The sequence below is a fragment of the Folsomia candida genome, unplaced genomic scaffold, assembly GCF_002217175.1.
Source record: "Folsomia candida strain VU population unplaced genomic scaffold, ASM221717v1 Fcan01_Sc001, whole genome shotgun sequence".
NCBI lineage: Eukaryota > Metazoa > Arthropoda > Collembola > Entomobryomorpha > Isotomidae > Folsomia > Folsomia candida.
In genome coordinates, this window is record NW_019091193.1 from 15,765,670 (window position 1) to 15,786,279 (window position 20,610).

The 20,610-nt window shown below is 35.5% G+C and overlaps 1 protein-coding gene across 1 annotated transcript; it reads left to right on the forward strand.

The window, feature by feature from the left end:
- The first annotated feature begins 1,154 nt into the window (after positions 1-1,154).
- LOC118433955 lies at positions 1,155-4,177 on the forward strand. The gene is made up of 3 exons (XM_035846489.1): positions 1,155-1,382; positions 1,491-1,613; positions 1,728-4,177. Exon 3 carries the CDS (start codon positions 1,745-1,747, stop codon positions 3,173-3,175), a length of 1,431 nt encoding a protein of 476 aa, XP_035702382.1. The 5' UTR covers positions 1,155-1,382; positions 1,491-1,613; positions 1,728-1,744; the 3' UTR covers positions 3,176-4,177.
- The last annotated feature ends 16,433 nt before the right edge of the window (positions 4,178-20,610 follow it).

The window sequence follows — 20,610 nt, forward strand, 5'->3', positions numbered from 1 at the left end:
TAACCATCAATAAATTAAAAACGTCATTGTCACCCGGGTATTACCAAAATAGGATTTCTTGAGAGTAGCACCTTGTGTGTACTACATACGTAATCAAGATAATTGAGCTGTGTAATATGGGGTTTACTGTGGGAGTGGGCCCTCTTTTTGGGTGTTACTAAATCCCATTGTTGGTTTTTATGCCGAATATGTTGATTGGTCGAGTACAAAGAAAGCCGTCAATTCAGAATAAAATGAACCATGAAATAAATCTTACGACTTCGCCATTAACTGGATCTTAGGAGATCAGGTTACAATTCAAAACCATTTATGCCCTTTTAACACTCAAATTTCGGACCCTACGTTTACTTTATCGTCCATCAAATTTAAGTCGTGGAAGTAACAAATCCTACCAAACATAATTACAAACTGCGCAGAATTTTATTCATTAAATTTTATCACATTTGCGTCATTTCTTGGTTTAATTTTAAGTGGCGCTGGCCGTCATCTCGAATTCGAAAGCTACTGCAACTAAATACAAATGTGTTTGCGGATAAATTCTGTACTCAAAAGGCAGACAGGCACGCAGCCTGAAGAGTGGAGTAATGCATACTATTGCTAATGTAAAAATAAATATTATTTTTCACAACTCGTATTTATGCTATATATTTACAAACATGTTGGCTTTATTTTAAATATCATTAACCAAATTCTAAGAAGTAAATACTTATCCTTGATCAGTTATACAGGAACAACTTGATATCATTTGTATAAACAATTCGAAACGTCGGTATCCGAATGACATAAGAAATGACTATAATCTTTGAAATATTTACTGCATAACTGAGGAGCCTATAGCGTCGAATGTTTTGTGTAATTACATTTTGCTAGAACTAGAATTGTATAACAAAGTATGACCAACCGTTCTAATTTACTTGTCATCTGCATTTATGTGCATTAATACTCGCATGTGTATATACTTCTATGTATATGTATTGCGGTAGTCAGTGTTAAATTCATGGTATGCATATTTTGAACTAAAACATTTTTGAAGACCAATCGTACAGACATCTTTAACTTGGACTACGAAGCGATACGTGAATTTATTCTGTTGTTCTTATTAGGTTAAAAATAATAATTTTACATTTCATTCCCTAATGACAAGCTGTCTATCACTAATAATTCTTCTCGTGTCTGTGAATTTATATTTAACCTATCAGAATACATGTAAAGCAAGGAAACCCGTTTCATACACACAGGTTATAATTTGCAGTATTTGCACTCTTCTTCTGGACCACACACACTGTCAGTCGGTGATTTTCAGCAAGTGCATAGCTGATAAGGAAATCCGACTGACCTTGTGAAACATCTGCAACAACTGACAAGAAATAATATCAGAATTGGTAAAACATTAATAGATTTGAGACAAATCAATAGATATCCCTCTTCAAATTTGTACCCAAATTTGAAATAAAATTATAAGTTTCTAAAGAAAAATGGTACATTTACAGTCTTATACCATGACCCAAGTACTGGGTCTACCTGCTAAATATCTGCTACTGATAGGACACCCAAGAAGATTAGCAATACTGCAAACTGTGAACTGTCAATTTGCTAAGGAGGGCGGACCAATTGTAAATCAAAGTCATTATTACAATATTTCTAATTCTAGAAAATCTTAAAACTTCCAACTTTGGATAATTTTTCGACGAAGATGAATTTTAATTTATTCCAACACTATTTATTAGATAATTCGACCTTTCTAATGGAAACAATGGATTCTTCAGCTATTTCGGAGCAAAGTGATACACTGTTTCACCGACCATCAATAACAATGAGGCTTTTCTCACTCTTACAAAAAGTAGTCCGGATATTCTTTCCATCGGTGATTTTTGCAAAATTTTTCGCCTCCTCCATCATCCCACCCTTGGCAGACAATTTGATCCCACTATTCTTCACTGGGAACATACCAAATGAGTCCGGCCTCGCAATCGCATCTCAATTCACATTCATCAGCATTATTTTGGAAGTGATGCAGGAAGGAGTTGGCAACAGCTTGTTCCATTTTGTTGGAATTCATTACGAAAGCAATCGACCTCTATCTCTGATTGCATTTAAACTGTCCTTAGTCGTACTTCTTGCTGGTGGAGTGGTAATGACACTTTTAATGCTTTTGTTCACCCCACAGTTTGTCAATTTTATCGACACTCCTGACACAATTGCGGAAGAAACTCGAATATTTTTGTACACGAGTTCATTCAGTTTTATCCCAACCATCCTCAATACAGCCTTTGCAAACTATTTGCTAATTAGCACAAGTTCGTGGCTGGTTTTGTCTCAGTTAGCAACAGTCGTGCTTTCATTCCTCAACAATTTTTTTCTCTTTGGTCAACACGACTGGTCACTGCACTGGGGCATCGGGGAATTGGGATACTACAAAGTTATCCAGTCAACCCTTACAATGTGTGTGAACTTTGCTTTTGTGCTGGTCGTGGAGAAACTTTCTCCAATTGCATTCCTAGTCCGGGTTCCATTCTGTCGTGGGTTGAAAACACACTGCAAAGCGTTCTTTCGAATCTCGTGGGGCAACTTTAGTGATAGTGCAGTTAGGAACTTTTTTTACTTTGTGGTCACCTTAAAGTTTATGAATAATTTGGGAGAGAATGAAACTGGGGCTTGGAATCTGCTCAACAGCATAATTTGGGGAATCATACTTATTCCGGGATACGTGGTTGCCAATTACGCTAAAGTTTGCATTGGACATAATAATTCTCGAGTCAGAATAAAGACTGTGGCGCATGAATGTTGCGTTTGTCTCTTCGCTTGGATATTAGTTGTCTCAGTAATTTCAGGGATATTTTGGTCCACGTTTGCAGGTTTCTTTAGCAAATCTAACAAGGAAGTTCAGGAATTATCTGAAACCATGTTTCATCACGTTGGTTGGATTTTCATAATATTTGTCACCAACAATGCAATTGACAGCTTTTTCTACGGGACGGGGAAAACTGAGTATGTGTTCTATCAGAGTGCTATCACTAATATGGTCGTTTATTTTCCTCCCTGGATTTTGTACTTGTTAAATATTATCAAACCTACGTATTGGTGGGTTATCGGGTTATATATTGCTGGAATGCTGGTTGACTTTGTCCTAACTTCGTTCTTTTGTCTTAGAGTGTGGAGGTCAATGAGGGAATGATATTATTGTGCTGTGTATGCAGTACTACTCTGTTGTATAGGCAAGCATTTATAATACAATACTTATTCTTAGATGAGGCTATAGTTACTGCAGGAAAAAAAATCATCTAAGTAAGCAATCACTACGGTTTTGAAAAGCTTAATTTTTTCAGATCTAGGTCAATTTCCATCCGATTTTAATGAAATTAGTGTCCAGAGTCAATTATGGCAAATTAAAATTGAACTGTCGACCAGGAGGCTGGAATAGTGCCCTGTTCCTGAGATATGCAGGAAAAACACCATCGAAAATGTGTTTTATTGAGATTAGAAAAAAATGAAGTCGTTTATGCTAAATGTAAATGAGCAAAAAGTTGATAAACATTTTTTAGAAAAATACAAAATTAAAATACCCAAAATCGGTTTAAAACTGAGAAAGTTTTGATGGTGGTCAAAATATTGCCTCTCCCACCACCACCAAGTTTAGTTGCTAAGGCCCACCATTCAGCAAATTGATAATTACGAATAATAAAAGGGTACCCATTTATAAGATCGTTATGTCCTTCTGTCCGTCGGTTCGATAATTGTTAATTATTCGTAACGGATTTTGAACATGAATACAAGACCAGTTTGACATGCAACACCCCAGGAATCGTGTAGAGGAGGTCAACGGTCACATATGTTGGAACTATAATTATATAATTGCCGTTCCCAACATATGTAGTTTTGATCTTTGACCTCGTCCTCACGGTCATGAGGCCAAAAATATTGCCGGTGTTGAATTCGGGGTGAAATTTCCTTTAAAATGACACCCAATATGAAAATTAAGGTTAAGCTTAATTTTGGACCACAGCCTCTAGCGCTGTGGGGAGCGGTCCCATTAACCCTATTATCGAACTCGACCGAGATTCGTTCTGGAGATATCCTGCCCAGAGACGGACGTACGAACAAAACGATCGCAATATGCAGCTTACACTACTTAATAAATTACTTTCAATTGCGAATAAAAACTATTAAATAAAAGAAACCCAAAAAAGGAAAGCTTAGATGAGACTAAGAAGTGCGATAAAAAGTATTTAATAAATTTCTTCTCTAGTGAAGGAATAGAATTTTAATATTTCCAGCATCAGCGCCCCATTTCATTCACTATCATATAAATAGATACAAATATACAACTATTAAATTCAAATATGATGTAGCGAGAAATATTAAAATCATTTGCTAATTGTTCTTGTAACTAAAAAGTTATGAATACTTGTATTATACTTAAAGTTGATACATAATATACAGGTCTTACCAAATAGTCGACTCCTTTCCCCAATAATATGCATACGTGAACATGGTGCTTATGTAATTTAGCATAAAATAAAATGGGGCGCTGATGCTGGAAATATTAAAATTCTATATCCTTCACTAGAGAAGAAATTTATTAAATACTTTTTATCGCACCTCTTAGTCTCATCTAAGCTTTCCTTTTTTGGGTTTCTTTTATTTACATGTTTAGTTTGAGTTGAATGGATATTCTAAGCTGTTTATCATGGATGTCATTTAATCTGTAATAAATAAATGAATAAATTTAATTACTGTTGTTGTTTGTAATAATTTGTAATTCAATGTATTTAGAGACATCCTACACTGCTCGCATTGGCATTTTACCAAGATCGCCGGATCCATTTATTTGACCATTCTGTAAAGTTCTACAAAATCGATTTTATGAAATTTTACCTGGCAATGTGCAGACAGATTTGAGATGCATTCAAAATGGTAAAATTTAGATTAATTTCAAGGCCCGAAGATGAGTAATTTAATTACAGGTCTTCGGACTCCCTATCACCCATTGAATCATTGGAATGTTTGGGGCAAAGGGAAGCACTGTTCAGAATATAGATTAGGTCTTTGTTTTATTACACTGTTTCACTTTAAATGTGTGCATGCACATTGCATGCGTTGCTGGCATTGAATTAGTTTACCAGACTGGATGGCTAGATAAGATTGCACCTGTAACTTAACTTTTGAAGAACTGCATGGGATCAGGGAAAAGATTATAAGTTTGATAACTCGTGTGGCAGTTAGCAGTGCAGTAAGTGGAGGTGATACAGACAGACTTGTAAACTATATAGTGCAATAAAATCCAGTCTGAAAGGAGTGACAAGTGCACGGATCCTTCAACTTTCAATCTTAACTTTCTTCATTACATACTTAATTTGACTTACTTAGCTAGCTTGAAACCGGTCATATTAAAGCATCAATAATCCAGACCAAGATATGAAAGCGATGAAGCGATGCATAATCTCGATTGATAACCGTTGGAACTGGACCAAAAACAAGTTCTTCCTAGCATCGTTGACTAAGCTCTTGCTACAAGCCCAAAAAGAGGTGCGTGCACTTTTTCAGTGGTTAATAACTTGAAATAGAATCGAATCTTGCCATGTCAAAAGAAAAGTGTGCATTTTGATCTGAGGATCCTGAGCCATAACTTCTTTTGGTAATTAGAACTTGTTTTCCGTGCTTGAAGGCATGAGTAACAATTCTTGTACGTACATAGTTGCCCATGTGTCGACTGAAAATATGTTGTATACATATAATGACTTTCAATTTTTATTGGAAAAATCATTAACAAACAAGCTGCAGCTTTTATGCGTTTAATGAATAGTGAGATAAATCGTGTCCTTATACATAAGGCACAAAAATGTACATTCGAATAAAAATATACTTCTAAATGTAACAATTTGGACTCTGTGATCATGTTTAACAAGAACAGACAATGAATTAAAGCATCTTTACTTATACGTGCACACACTATTATGTAAGTAATACCTCATTACCCTCTCCGTGAATACCTTCGATTTCAATCGCTTTCATGGCATGACTATTACGTTTCCTAATTATTTCTTCCACCACCTGACTTCGTGATGTTGAAAATAAACTTTGTCGACTTAGTAGCCATACAGTCTGTTTGCTACCTAATTTCTTACATATGTATATCTTGCTTAGATTTCTCCTGTAGAGTTTTTAGGGCCGGCGTTCTCCCAACCTTTAAGACGTATTACCGATTATGTGGTTGTATAATTTTAAAACTGAACATCCCACTTCAGATTATTTAAGATAGGTTCCACAATTTTTCTCAAACCACTAATGCCCAGCCCAAACAATTTAGATTCTGTGCACAGTAGAGGCCCTTTTACCATATCTGACTTGCACTCTACTCCAGATTTCCATAATTTAATTTAACACCAATAAAAACTACATTGTTTTCGGTTACAACCTCATTTTAAGTGATTGCTTATTGCTCATAATAACAATGCAAGACGGACACTCCCGAGTTTTAAAATTTACGTAATGTTGTGTTAGGTGGCTGATTTGGTAATTCACACTCGTACAAAAATTACAAGTCAACGTGGTCGTTCTTATGTGCATAAACTTGATGAGATTCACTGATTTTGCATTTTGACCTGGGGGTTTCCAGTTTCCAGTCACTGAGCTGACTCATTTGCATGAGATTCTTACCATCATGAAATTTGACATTCAACTCAGACGACTAGTCATCGTAAACATTTAGGTTCAGCCGTTGAAGAGATGTTTGGAATGTTAATATCTAAATCCAGTGGTTTCAGATGACGTAATTAGGAAACCTAAATGTTAAGAGTGCAGTAGGCCGTACATATGTATACATACCTTTCATGGTTCTTAGATATTGTAGGGAGCGAAGGTTTATATTTGCGCAACAACTAAATGTATAAGATACAGATAAGTACATATACAGATACACATGTTAGTTTGTGGTTTTTGCTATCACCCACACCATTGGGAGCAAAGGGTATTATTAAGGTTTTGTTATAATTATGATCAAGTTCAACAGGGACTAAAAACTAGAACGAAGTACAGTGCTGAGTAATAGTAAAAAAACAAATCAGGTTCCAGCCATTTCATCCACTTGATTGGCAGTTGTTAGCAAGAAAAAACGTAGAAATTGTACATATGTGACTTGACTGAATTTGAATAATTTTAAAACCCCATCAAAACCTTTTCACTGCTACAGAACTTGATTGTAATCCAAATCTTGGATCAAATGCCAGTTTTAATTTTGATATCAGTGGTTTCTCAGGGTCCTGGTTTGACGAATTGCCCTGTGGCAAATTAGCATCTAAATACGATGAAACTGTATTCCGCCTATATCATTTCGCATTAGACACATTCTCTTTCTCGGCAACATGGACCTGTTTTCACCATCAACGTCAATCAACTTTAACTAATTTGAAATTGATTTTTATATAAAAATTTTCTCTACCCAGAAGTAAATAAATTAAGATTTCTACGGGAAGCCGTATGTTTTAGTTGAATTCTTTGAATTACTGTGACAAGGAATAAGACTATAAGTTTGAAGTTAATTGTTCGTAATGTAAGTTTTATGTTTCTCGCTTCGGTGGTGGTGTTGTTATCTACATAAAAGTCAAAAGTATGTATCTGCCAAAATAGTAGATTATTGCTTTCAATTGGTTCTGCACTACGCAAATGATACGTAATAAGCATCATCCTCTTCTGGCATTACTTTGGCTGTTGGTTGGCAGTTAAGTGTAGACAGACTATCAGCGTTTGAATAAAAACGAGTAGTTTTTCTCCACTGATCCACCCCAAATTCTGCCATTTATTATTACAAATTACGGACGGATTAAGAATGGGCAGCACGCATCGGCAGCAACAGAACCAACAGAAAGCCAGAACAACCTTTGGCATTAGGTTGGCCATAAGACATTCATTCTGCTAATGATACATGCAGCTCTTCTGAATTGTTGCCCATTACATTTTGCCTACGCTCTTTGACTTTATGAATTACTGTGGCACAATCATGTCGGGTTTACCATTCGTTGGACTAATGGATGATAATGTATGACCATGCAGACATATTGGGCACTAATAATTAGTCAGCACATCATATATTTTCCAAACGTATGATTTTAAAAGTGTTTTCGGGGTGAGGTTTCCCTTGTCATACAAATGCAGCAGCATGCAACAATCCTTCTTTTTGACTGACCGTACCACATATCTATGCACTTATGGCCAGTGTCACTAGTATACAACTGTGTAGTCTCATGTATTGCCCATTTTGTTTTTTGTTACAATGTCATAAAATCAGAGTTGTAAAATGCATGGGAATTTATTTAACATAGTACTTGATCCATCATCATTGCATCAAGCAACTGTCATATGAATTCGACTTGTGTAATGTTCTCCTTTGTTTCAAAGGGAGGGCCCATAATAATTATTGGGTTCTGAATTTTTGACAGCTCGGAGGGATCATTATGATGACCACAACCTCAAATTTTAAATGAATTACAAATGCATTAAATAGACAAGTCCACGGCTTCTGCTGAATGCCTTTGTTTTCGGGAGGCTTATTTGAGGTCATAGATACGTTGGATGGACTATGAACATATGTGTATACTTTTACGAAACTGATGTCCGGCTTGATTCTCCATCCAACTTTGTGCTACAAATAATTTCATCATATTTTGAATAAGCCCTGAATAAGTGGTAATAATATACACTTTTAAAAGAAAATATTGCCATTATTTATCTAATGTGTCCAGTGTTTTCACAAGCATAAAGCTACATCAAAATTAAGAAAATTTGGAAAGCAAATGGCATGTGCAGATAGAATTTAGGAAGAAATAAATACAAATGAACCTCACAGGTTCAATTTAAACTTTATTAAGACACCATCCACCGGAAGGGGGAATGTTTGCAATTTGCTAGTTGCAAAAATTCATTTTCTCAGTGATTAACCCAGCCATGCAATCTGAGTACCTGCGGATATTTTTACTCATGCATATACATACATACATTTTCCATGGTCTGCATTGCAGTGCAACAATTGAGTTGCACACACACATACAAAATAATTACATTGTATGGTCGTAAATCATTCATCCGGAGGAGTGTCCAGAAGTCCAGCTCGTAAAAAAACGATTTCCTTTGCATGTTAGCCAACCTTCCACTCGCCGTTTTTTGAAAAACACGTCACTAACATTGAGTAATCAGTGTAAAATTAACGAAGACAATTCCATGTAAATCTGAGTCAAGTTTGGAAGATTAAAATTGAAATCACATAACGAGACTCGTCATTCTTCGATTCCCCACAAAAACCAGGAGGGTGCAATATGCTCGTCTCAAGTTTCAAAGAGTTCGTCTTCCCAAGATAAAACTTCATTTCCTGTCAGTAAATAGAAAATCGTTTTTAGTGGTGTGTTGGAACAATTGTGAGCACTTGATTTTGCTCATATATGTGGCTGGATGGGTTGCCTATCATTCACCAAACTGATATTGTGAGGCATGAGCTTGTGTAATTGTAAGCAGAATGACTATCAAAATTCTCCCACACCATTATTGTAACAAACAGATTTTGAAATCAGCAGCCTTTAAAAAATATGTCCTACTATTGTACCATTCTATTTTCCCCTGGTAAATTTCACCCCGTAATTAAGAAATGTGTAAGGGCATTAATTATTTTGGAAGCCAGCCCACAAGGCTTGCCATGTCTTTGGTGGACATGAAGTGCTGAGGAGGAAGGATTAATGGGTGGGAATCACGTTGGAAGACATTGTTGTTCTTCTTTTTTATCTTTGTCCAAAAAGTTGATTACTGAACGAGCACAAACGACTCATCCATTTATGTTCTTCGCTGTATTAATACCTCTTCAGATGGATCACATATGGCTCCTGTACTCCAGCACAAAATAAATTGAGACTCATCGATTTCACGCAATTTAAAGGATTACATTGATTTGGCAGAGATTACTTTTAAAGTACGAGTCAATAAGCTTCCTGTTAAAAATAAAACGAAATGAAATGTTCATTTTCTTGGCTTGCTTGGTTCCCCTCTGTATTGATGATGATATGCTATTGTCAAACATAAGGGTCTCAAATGAAACCTTCATTGCATAGTGCAGACTACTGCAGACTTGATATAGCCCGTAGCTAATCATTTTCTTTTCTTCGCACTTTTTTTAATTTCTAAAAGCATTGGGAGTCACCATCTTTGGGCATCTGACCAATATTGTGCAAAAATCCATATTAAGCAGCATTTTATGTCTTCATATATTTCCCCATGTGTGTACACATTTGATGAATGCTATATGTTCCTAAAATAAGACTTTGTGCAAAACTCAGGTTTTTATGAACGTTACGTTTTACCCGACCATCAAATGAACCCCACCGGTCAACTAACTAAACCAATCATGCACATTTTTAACTTCATTAATTTGACCTCTGCTAACTAAGCGTGTGCAAAATTTCGATTCTATCGAATAAGTCGATCGACCGATCGTGAATCGTGTTACAGACGGACGGACGTGACGATTCCTTAAAGCGATTCCATAAGCAGTGAGTTGGGTTAAAAATAATTGATATAAACTAAATTAGAAGAGCGATAAGCTAACTAAATGCATGCAGTAAATGCACTCTTCGGCTTACACAATTTTACAACTGCTCCTCGAAATTTTGTCATTGTTTAGTCACGCACCAAGTTCCCTTGAAAAAAGTAAGTGCATATGTATGAGAGATTTAGGAACACGGGCACGGGCTTCAACCACTTTTTTATCCATCTCATCGGATGGAGAAATTGTGTTTTATTGGCTTCCATTTACAAGTAATTTCATAGCAGTAATTCTCATCGTTACGACTTTCCCAACTTTGAAGGGTTTGTGTTTTCCAACGCACTTAACCCCATGAATTATTTGGGAGATTATTTTTGGAATGAGAGAGTCGTCGTGTGCTTGCTTGTTTATAATGAGCGTACTCACGTCAACCTTCGCATATCTCGCATATCTCGCAAATTGAGCATAGCAACATAACTTGCGAAGTTTTGCGAGATATGCGAGATTTCGCAAAAATTTTGCTGGAAAACCATGGGATTTTTTTTCGCAAATTTACCCAGCAATTGAGCATGTCCTTATTTCGCAAAATTATCTCGCAAAGTAATTCTGCAAGAGAAATTACAGAAATCCATGGAAACAATACCAAAATAGGTGTTTTTCAGTAGATTTGCGAGATAAGAGAGTTTTGCGAAGTCATATTTTGCGAATCCCCTCACGACAGAAATATTTTGATTTTCGCAAGTTTGCTAAATGAGTTGCGATGCGAAATAAGAAGTTGTCGTGAGTACGCCCAATGTAAACTTATGTACTAGTGCTAGGCTTAAACAATGTGATGCTAATTTTGTGGTTGAATGGGTTAATCTTCGCACATGTCAGACATTGGTGTGTATAAAAAAATAATTTATTAGTTATGTAAATTCATTTGCCAAGTTGAGAATTTAAATAAGTGCGAAAGGTCTTGCTACTAGTTGCTACTGAACTTTGTGCTAAAAAATGCTCTTCAACTTTTTGGGACTGATTTATATAGAATAAAGCTTTAAGAAAGTAATCTCTCTCCTTTGTATCCTTCCATGGAACAACGCAGATGGCTTATTGCATCCTATCAATAAGAACAATTAAATGTCTGCTTTGTAACAAATCACCAAATCGTCTCAAGTTAGCTACTAATTCAGTCTGCATGTATTCACGTTGTTTTCAAGCTAAGGAAGCCGAAATCGTGAGCCAATGAACTCGGTATTAAATCTGAATAATAAGCATTTAACAGTTTTTATATGGCTGCTGATGGTTGATGGATGAGCTGAAAGATAAAGCCTCCGATTTTTTAACGGATTGAAACTATTGAAAATCTTGAATTGAGATGGTCAGATAGCCTTTTTGACTACAATGACTTCAATGCGTCAATATCCAAATCCAACGTAGCAAACAATAACAGCCGAGATCAGGAGAGACGGAGGAGTTCTGGTCGACGTACCGAAAGGGAGAAAATAAGGGGAGGATGCAAGAACACAGCCCAGTTTAATAATAGATGGAGAAGAATTGAATCAGACAAATCCGATGGACGGATTGATACATCTTTGTCAATCGAAAATTGAGTTTGAATAAAAAAGGAGTAATTGAAAAATCATCATCAAGAAAGGAAATATAAATTGTACGAGATATAATGTAAAAAGAACAGCTACATATTTATGCACATGTAGCAATGTGAACAGGAAGATATTCTGAACAAGCTACACCCTCTCAAGACTTATGTGGGACGATGAAGTTAAAATCGTAAAATAATAATCATCATTGAATTTTAACCAAGTTCTCTGTCCCTCTAGTATTTTATGCCTTAGATTTAATTTAGTTTTGATGTCCATTTCAGTCTCATTTTGTATTATTGTGCATTCAAATTTATAAAGTGATTTCAGTGATAAGTATACCAAATTTACTACGAGGACGTGGATATTATTTTGCGATGGATACTTTTCCAAAAGGAATTTCCAGTTTATCGAATAGAACTCAAAACAGAAATATTATTCAATATTTATTTCGCCGAAATGTTATAGCTGACGCATGACTCTTTATAACAGGACTCAACTATTATTTATTAATTTTGTTTCTTAGTGAAGCGGCAATCTTTGAGTAGTTTAGAATGATGAGACAGTCATTTCATTGTTATTTCTATATGTACTCTAGCAAAGATTGTGTTAGCCATGCCATAAAGTCAACAGTCAACAGTAGCAAGACGGTGGCTGCCAGTGAGGTCGGGCTTTAACCTTAAAAATTAGATCAGTTAAAAGAATGAAGAATAGATTGTACAGTACTTTCGTCTGATATGCCATTAAATGAAATGAGATGAGAGCACCCATTGTGATATCATAATAATAATTCGTCAAAAGGAGATCCCTGATAGCTCCTGCTATCCACTCCAACACGACAATTGGAGGCAATACTACGACCATACGGTATAAATGTAGTCTCTCAACTTGGTGAGACGGATCCCCACTTCCAGAGGAGGAGGAATGACATGATGATTGCTGAAAAGAACAAAGTTAGATGATCTTGCTCGGATGTCAGCATTGTGATCACGACAGACGGCGAGTAGAAGTTTTATGCTAGCATAGAGACGGTAGAAGTAATGACACTTGCAGGCATATAGCAATGCATACTTTAATACAAAGTACATAAATAATAGTGCTAGTAGTTTCGTTCACAATTTATCAAATTAAGTATTTACTTTAGTTTATCAAAATTTTAACATTTCTTCTTTATGGAAGGTTTACAATTTCCAGAATTAAAATATTAAAATATTTAAAATATTTCTAATTCAGAAAAATTTACGCTACAAAAATTGTACATTAAATTCAGTAATTGCGTATACCAAAGTAACTGACACACCTTTTTGGCTGTGCTCCAGCCACAATTCAAAATGCATCGAAACAATGGGATGTAGCAAAGTACAAGGACCTCTTTGTTCCCTTGTGAATTAACAGCCTCTTAATTTGTGCACTTCCCCACGCTCAAGTGATGCCGGCTAGGATCACTTTCACGTGGCTTAAAGTGATGTTCAGGAAATGGATGACAAAAAGGAAAACTGATCCTTCTCCTTTAATATTGACCGACAAGTGGGCACATACAGAGTCGTTCTGTTATTTGTCATCATCTCTTCCCATTGTTACCTTTCTTCGTTAACATGTGTCTTCCCTCGGCTTTGGATTAGTTTTGACCAGGGCAAACTTTGTCAAATGTTTAATATTGACCAGTAACAATAAGCTTTTAGAAAAAGCAGATTTTTCTAAAGTCCTGTTATCCTACGCACTGCAGATTTTTCAAAGTATGGGAACGAACCACCGGGTAGCTATCGAATTCAGCATTTGTGCCTAAAATAAGATGCAAGGATAGTCATATTAATTATATATGTTTGTACGCGGAATTATAGTAATGCAACCATATGACACATGTCAGATGACAATGTGAGTTTGACAAATCACCATCGCCATGTTCACATTTGTGTACATGTCAATTTGGTCAGAGAAGAGATGCGTGCATATTCACATTAAAATAATTGGCAAGATATACATGATATGCAACAATGCATGGATCTATTCTTAGGTATTTCACGCATTGTGTTGTTTCTCATTGTAAAAATATGTCCCGTAAATTAATCATCAAGCTGTGGACAAGGTGGTGTCATACTAGCCAGAAGAAAGTATTTTCGCATGCAGATGTTAACTGAACACAATTTTTCTTGAAAGTAGAGGAAGAAGCGATTCAAAGAATAATATATCGCTAGTTTTATGAGTACACCATGTTTTTGTAGTAAAAAGACGGCAACGGTTGAATACAGATTTACAACTGTAAAGATGGGTAAATAGCAAACCAACTCGACTGAATTTATGCGTTGTCTTAAGAAAATTAGTGTTTTCCTGGAAAATTCTTTCGGATTTGTGCATCATTTCAAATTTCAGTGTGCACGTGCATTGCCCAGTCTTTTAGACGCGCACGTACGTACTTAAATACAAATGAACGGCAAATGGCCTGCTTGTATGCATAAATGCACATATAAATATATTTTACTGCCAAGCGAACGTATATTTGACCCTTATTTATTTGCCACAATGCAATTGTTAGGTCTCACACGTGCATATCTCAGATTACTAGAAATCGATCACGGGGTAATATCAAATGATATCATCGTCTTTAAATCCATATACCACTCACAAAAAACATCATCCTTCTTGGCATGCAATTTGGAATTGAACACGTAAACTGAGGAAGGCCTTTACATCATTCTTTGTTATCATTTTCCTGGACATTGTTCGTCACTCATAAACAGGAAGTTGCTATTTTAATTGAATTTGGGTCATGTTCTGTATGTTCTCACAGCTACTGAATTGTAATAACTTGCATTTCAACCATTTCCAAGTGTACGGAACATGCATATTTAGGTACGTATGTGTGTATGTATACATATGCACTGAAGGCGAGAAAACAATGGAGCATTTCACAACACATATTTGTATGGAATCAAACTTTATTAAAAGATCTAATCTTTGAATAAACGTAATTTATAAAAAAGTAGCTTTATATATATTTCTGATAATTCTCACGTAGCAATGTGATTCCATGATCTTTCGTTCATAGTTGATCCATCTCCCGTGATCCTATATCTCAACTCTCTCAAGGTGGAAAGTGACAATATTTTGGATGGCAGTGGTAAAATTGTTCAGCAGGAATTGACGAGATTAAAATTAGTCAAGGAGCATCTGCCAAAAGTAAAAACCAACCTACATTGGTTTTAAGGTGACACGTTGTAGGCCGAACAATGAAAAGATGCAGTGACAACAGAATGCAAGGAGAGGAAGGAGGATGATACGGAAAGTATTCTCAACAGATTACAAATATTACAGTTTTTCTCGGTCGGGTCGTCCGAGTATTTTTATGTGTGCATCCTCTGGGACATGAAACGTTGGTGGATCCCTCAGAAATAATCCCCCTGCTTAAGCCATGGGCATGGACACAAGAAAAGAATTCTTATAAACGACACAAGATGTGAAATTTGTGGACACTTGATTTTCGCTTGAATCAACACTGCAACATGAAAGGATTATGAAGGTCGCAGGAAATGCATCCAGCATGGCATGCCTGATTTTCACCACATTTTAAAGCAAAAGAAGAGATGCCTAGTATTTTTAGTAAGCCATCAGAGTTTAAGTAGTTCTTTCGAGAGAAACTATTTGAATACAAAACATATCTTTTTTATGCATGGGACAGAGTTTGGGTGGGGGACATGTCAATGGCACTTTTTATTGTAACGATCCAATGACCAAACAATCAGGCTAAGGGCTGTTGACTCTGTTGAAAGTACTTTCAATCCAAAAACGGATCTAAATAATCCTTAACAGATACCAGCCGGGATTTGATCAATGCAATGGTTTCTGAAAAGGACAGAAGATGGGTAAAAGACAGTCCGACTTTGACAATGCATGCCAATGACAGAAACTTGTTCCTGAGGCTTATGATGGGTTTTAATTTTCTATTTGAGAGGATTTTATTGTTCGCCTCAATGAGTACAAGGAAGGTCAAGTTCCACAAACCACTTATACACGATCAGCAGCAACCTACCAAACGTATTTGCCAGTGATAGTCAAATGCAGGTTGGAAATTGAAAACTAATTTTAATAAGTGAAATATATTTATCTGATAAATATTAAACAAGACTTTATTGTCTAATCCCAACATATATGTTGGAACTACAGTATCTGTAGAAAGATTACGTATAAAAGCTATGAGCTACATTTGCTCCACGAAAATTAATTAGCACATGTCCGGCATCAATTACCAGCTATCTACTAATGAGGTTCATCATTTACGTAAAAATAAATGATTGGGATTGACCTGCTCCTATATGTCTTCCTTCACCTAGAAAATCCTATCAGGCTTCCTAGCTGTTAGTTATTTACATTTAATTCAAGCACGGCAGAGTTAAACATTAAGTTGAAGGGCAAGAACAAGTTTATTTTACCCGATAAATAAATTAGAAGGTTCTGATAATCCGAAATCTGTGACTCGGACACATTCAGAGGGATAATGGTAATGAGCAGTATTAATCTCTCTCTTCTAATGCTTCACACTCGGCGACAAGTTTCAACATCGGTCGCATTGTGTTGATTGTCTCACCGCTTCAAGTCACTTGGAGTAATACACTACCGGCAATGGTCTTGACTTGAAAGGTACATACAAAAGTTCACGTGGAGTGTCACTTGATGAAATAAATATATTAAAGTGCATACTTCTCAAGAGAATTGTGCAGTCAAACCGGGCTGTTTTTCTCTCCGAAACAGGAGGCATGTGATTTTCTGTTTGTAGAAAACGTCTCTTAGCTTTTATTTTATTAACTTAAAAGTACTTGGATGAATAAATGCATACATGCAACAATAAGTAGTTCAATGTCTAGTTTTAAATTTCCAGTTCCAGTACCAGTGACCGGTGAAAAAACGTCTTATTCTGTTTAACGAAGTACTTCAACATCATTTAGTGACCAAATGGCCAAGTATTTTTATTTCACTACGTCTCATTTCTCTACACAAATGCCTTTATGGATGTAGATGTGTATGCGGTTTGAAATGTTTTTGAGACAGATGAGATTCGTGTCGAACATTATATGAGGTCTGGTGCATAGAGGGACTGATACATAAATATATTGGCTGGCACATGAAGCTAGACGCCAAACGTGTAATGAAAATAAAGGGGAAACAATGAAGAATCTTGACAGAAGGTGTGACTGACTGCCTGAAAATAACACCGATACGCACTTAAGGCAAAAACAATTAGACTCAGCGACACCTCTTTATCCATGAAACGGCTCGGTTGACTGAAACTACTCACGTAGGTTGAATCGTCGTTGCTTAACCCAAAGATAAGACCAATTTGAAAATTAGCTGAGCTTCTGATATTTTTTACTTGCAGTTGTTCCTGATTTATTTATCCACGTGTTTCTGTTAATGGTTATGGTGGATATGCGAATAATCATTCCAAACAAGTTTTCATCATGAATTCCACAATACAAAATTTATACTATCCAAACTTTAGATTCAAGTACTTTCTTAAGAAAGTTTTAGAAAAGCATATTAAATTTGCGGATGCAATTTTATTTGCAGACATATATCCAACAACCCATAGACCACTAATAAATATTTGCAATGGTATTATTTTGCGAAAAAAACGGAGTGAACCACTCATCCGATGATGAAAATTTAAGCGTACATCTATTGTCCAGTCAACTGGACGCTCATACATTTATGTATAAGCATCTATTTATGTGCATGCGGGTTACGGAAGCTTACAAGGGCCAAGGGAATCTCACTTCTATCATTTTATTTTATGTTTGAGTATAATAATTATTTTTTACGATCACGTAGGATATAAAATTAGCTGTTTATTTACGTACATTTATCGTGATCGTATAAATCTGTGAGCCATGGGGCTATTATTATTTTGCATGGACACTACTCCTGTAGGTTTTTTATCTAAGTTGTAAATTTAAATGTTGAAATGTGAACATTTAAGAGCATGACAGTTTGTCATTTTCATTTATTTTAAAAAAACAGGATGTAGGTATGATGTGCAGTCTATTTACATCGTTAACTATTTCGTCTTAATTGACGAAGATTAAGTTAAGCAAAGAGGACTACATTATATAGGTAAATAAATACAAGAAAATTCGAATCGAACTTAGATTCTACATATGCATAAGCATAGATCACGCAACAAAATCGAACCATTTTCCCTTTCGTTGAACTGAACGACTCTAAATACATATGTACGAGATGCGAGTCTCTCAGAGATTGGACACATGTACATATCTCGTATATATCTATTTACGGTCTGAAACTTAACCACATTCGTGTTTATATGAATTATTTCTACAAGTGAGTTACTTGTGCATGTATTAATGTTAACATGGTATATTTAGCTATGCTTTTGTATCTGCACTAACTCAACGGTTAACAAGGAATGGACTCGTAGGATCTATCTATTTTGACTCACAGTATCGCGTAATACATAATTTATTTGACGTAGCAGCGGAGGCTTGGATTACAGGACAGCTACTTTCTTGAGTGAAATTATTATTTTGTGTGAGTAGAGACGATTGATGCCTGAGAACTGAGAAATTGTGAGCCATTAACTTTTCTTTAACGAAAGTTCACATCATCACAATAAAACCAGCATTAAAACCTACTCAAAGAACCTTTACTTAAAGAAAGCAACGGGTAAGCTTCACGTCTCTCGCCTCCTATGAGAAATCTTTTCTGTTTCAGTCCTGCTGGGAGATCTCAAGATCTCTAATGTGAAATTACAGTATTTGGGAAGTTTTGGATGCCATTATTAAAATGCTAACTTATAACACTAACTAGTATCCCATTTGTTTACAAAAATGATGTTTATTAAATGTCTCCTCCTCCATTAGATCAGTAATTTATTTTCAAATGGATTTCTCAATTCTCACACGTGGATAATTTACTGTGTTATACATACTTTACTAGAAAGCTATTTTTAACTAATCTAGAGTGATGCCAATAATGTTCAACTTCATGCAAACAATGAAGCATAAACAATTTTCTATTATTTTCAGGATAAATTTCATAGCGTGAGATTCGTTTACATTTTCTAACAATACTCGCATTGCCAGTCCGTTTGACATCTAATAGTGAGAATGGTAATGGTCATGATTTCAACTCAGAGAGAATAGAAAAGTCACTGGATTAAAAATTTCAAATAATAGACATGGCGAACAAGATGAAGTTCATTCATACTACTACTATTTGCAACCTCTCATTATTCTTCTCAGCACGCGGGTTGCTTCCTTTGAAATTTAAAATGAATTCAGTACGAGGAAACAATTTGAATATGTATGCACCAGAATATTATATCACTCCGATCGGGATGTACATATCTAGCTTGAAATTGGAGTTATTGGTTACAGGAGTCTGTTTGAATTTAGAAGCATGTTATGCGAATGAGCTTAAATTATTTTACTACTTACAAGTGTACACAATTGGATTGAATTTGTCTCATGGTGGGGTTTTCTATCTCAACAAATGTAACTGTAAAAGTCATAATCAAAATCTGGGCAACTTTAATAACATAATTTTATTTCTCGTTTCAGCTCATACATACAGCAAAATTTAATGTTGACTTACATAAATATATAAACCCCAAACCCTTATGTAGCGAAATTGACGTAAAAGGAATGGCATTGTTTATTTTACCTTTGCATTTAAATACTCATTTGCTGCATTTTATGCTCCACTATGCAGAATTTTCACATTTGCAATCTTGAGAACTGATGAGTGAAGAGTCGTTCCAAGCAAAGGAATCAAGCTAATTAATGTGAAACTCCTTTTACAGGTGGAAATCGAATAACCAAATGAAGGTTCCGTCAAATTAAATTTAAATTAAATTATTTTAAATACGTTTGCGCCATATACATATACTAAAATACCATTATTGTCTCTTAAAAAATAAAAGATTTACCCGGAAGCCTTATTAAAATATTGAAAAATGATAATTTCTCGTTGTGCACAATGCTTTCTGCATCCAAATTTTGATTATTTATTTTGCATAACTAGCCCGATATTTACCTTTATTGGCTGATCGCAATCAACGCGATGGACAATTAATTTCGTAATAAAATGATATTGGAATACATAATCGGCAAGTCATCGTTACTTTTGTCTCTCGGTATGAATTGAAAATGAATGCGTAACGTCTATAATATTGGGGAATAGTCGTCGAGTCATTTTAGAAGAGGAAAATAGTTTGAAACGACATGTTGGAATTTCTCTCATGTTGAAGATTCAACTTTGAAGTTCAAGTCCATAGTTGCATATTTAGCCAAGTACAAAGTTCGAATAAAAATTATATTGAACTGATCTTGAACTGCATATGCAGTTAGTTGATTGTTGAGTGAATTTATCTCACCAGTGTGGGTTATGTATTAATATTTTCTTCATGCTTGGGAGCAACAAAGATGAGAAGGTATTATGCGCACATGTGTGTAATGTAAATGCAGATAAGATACTTATGTATAAGATTATTGCTGT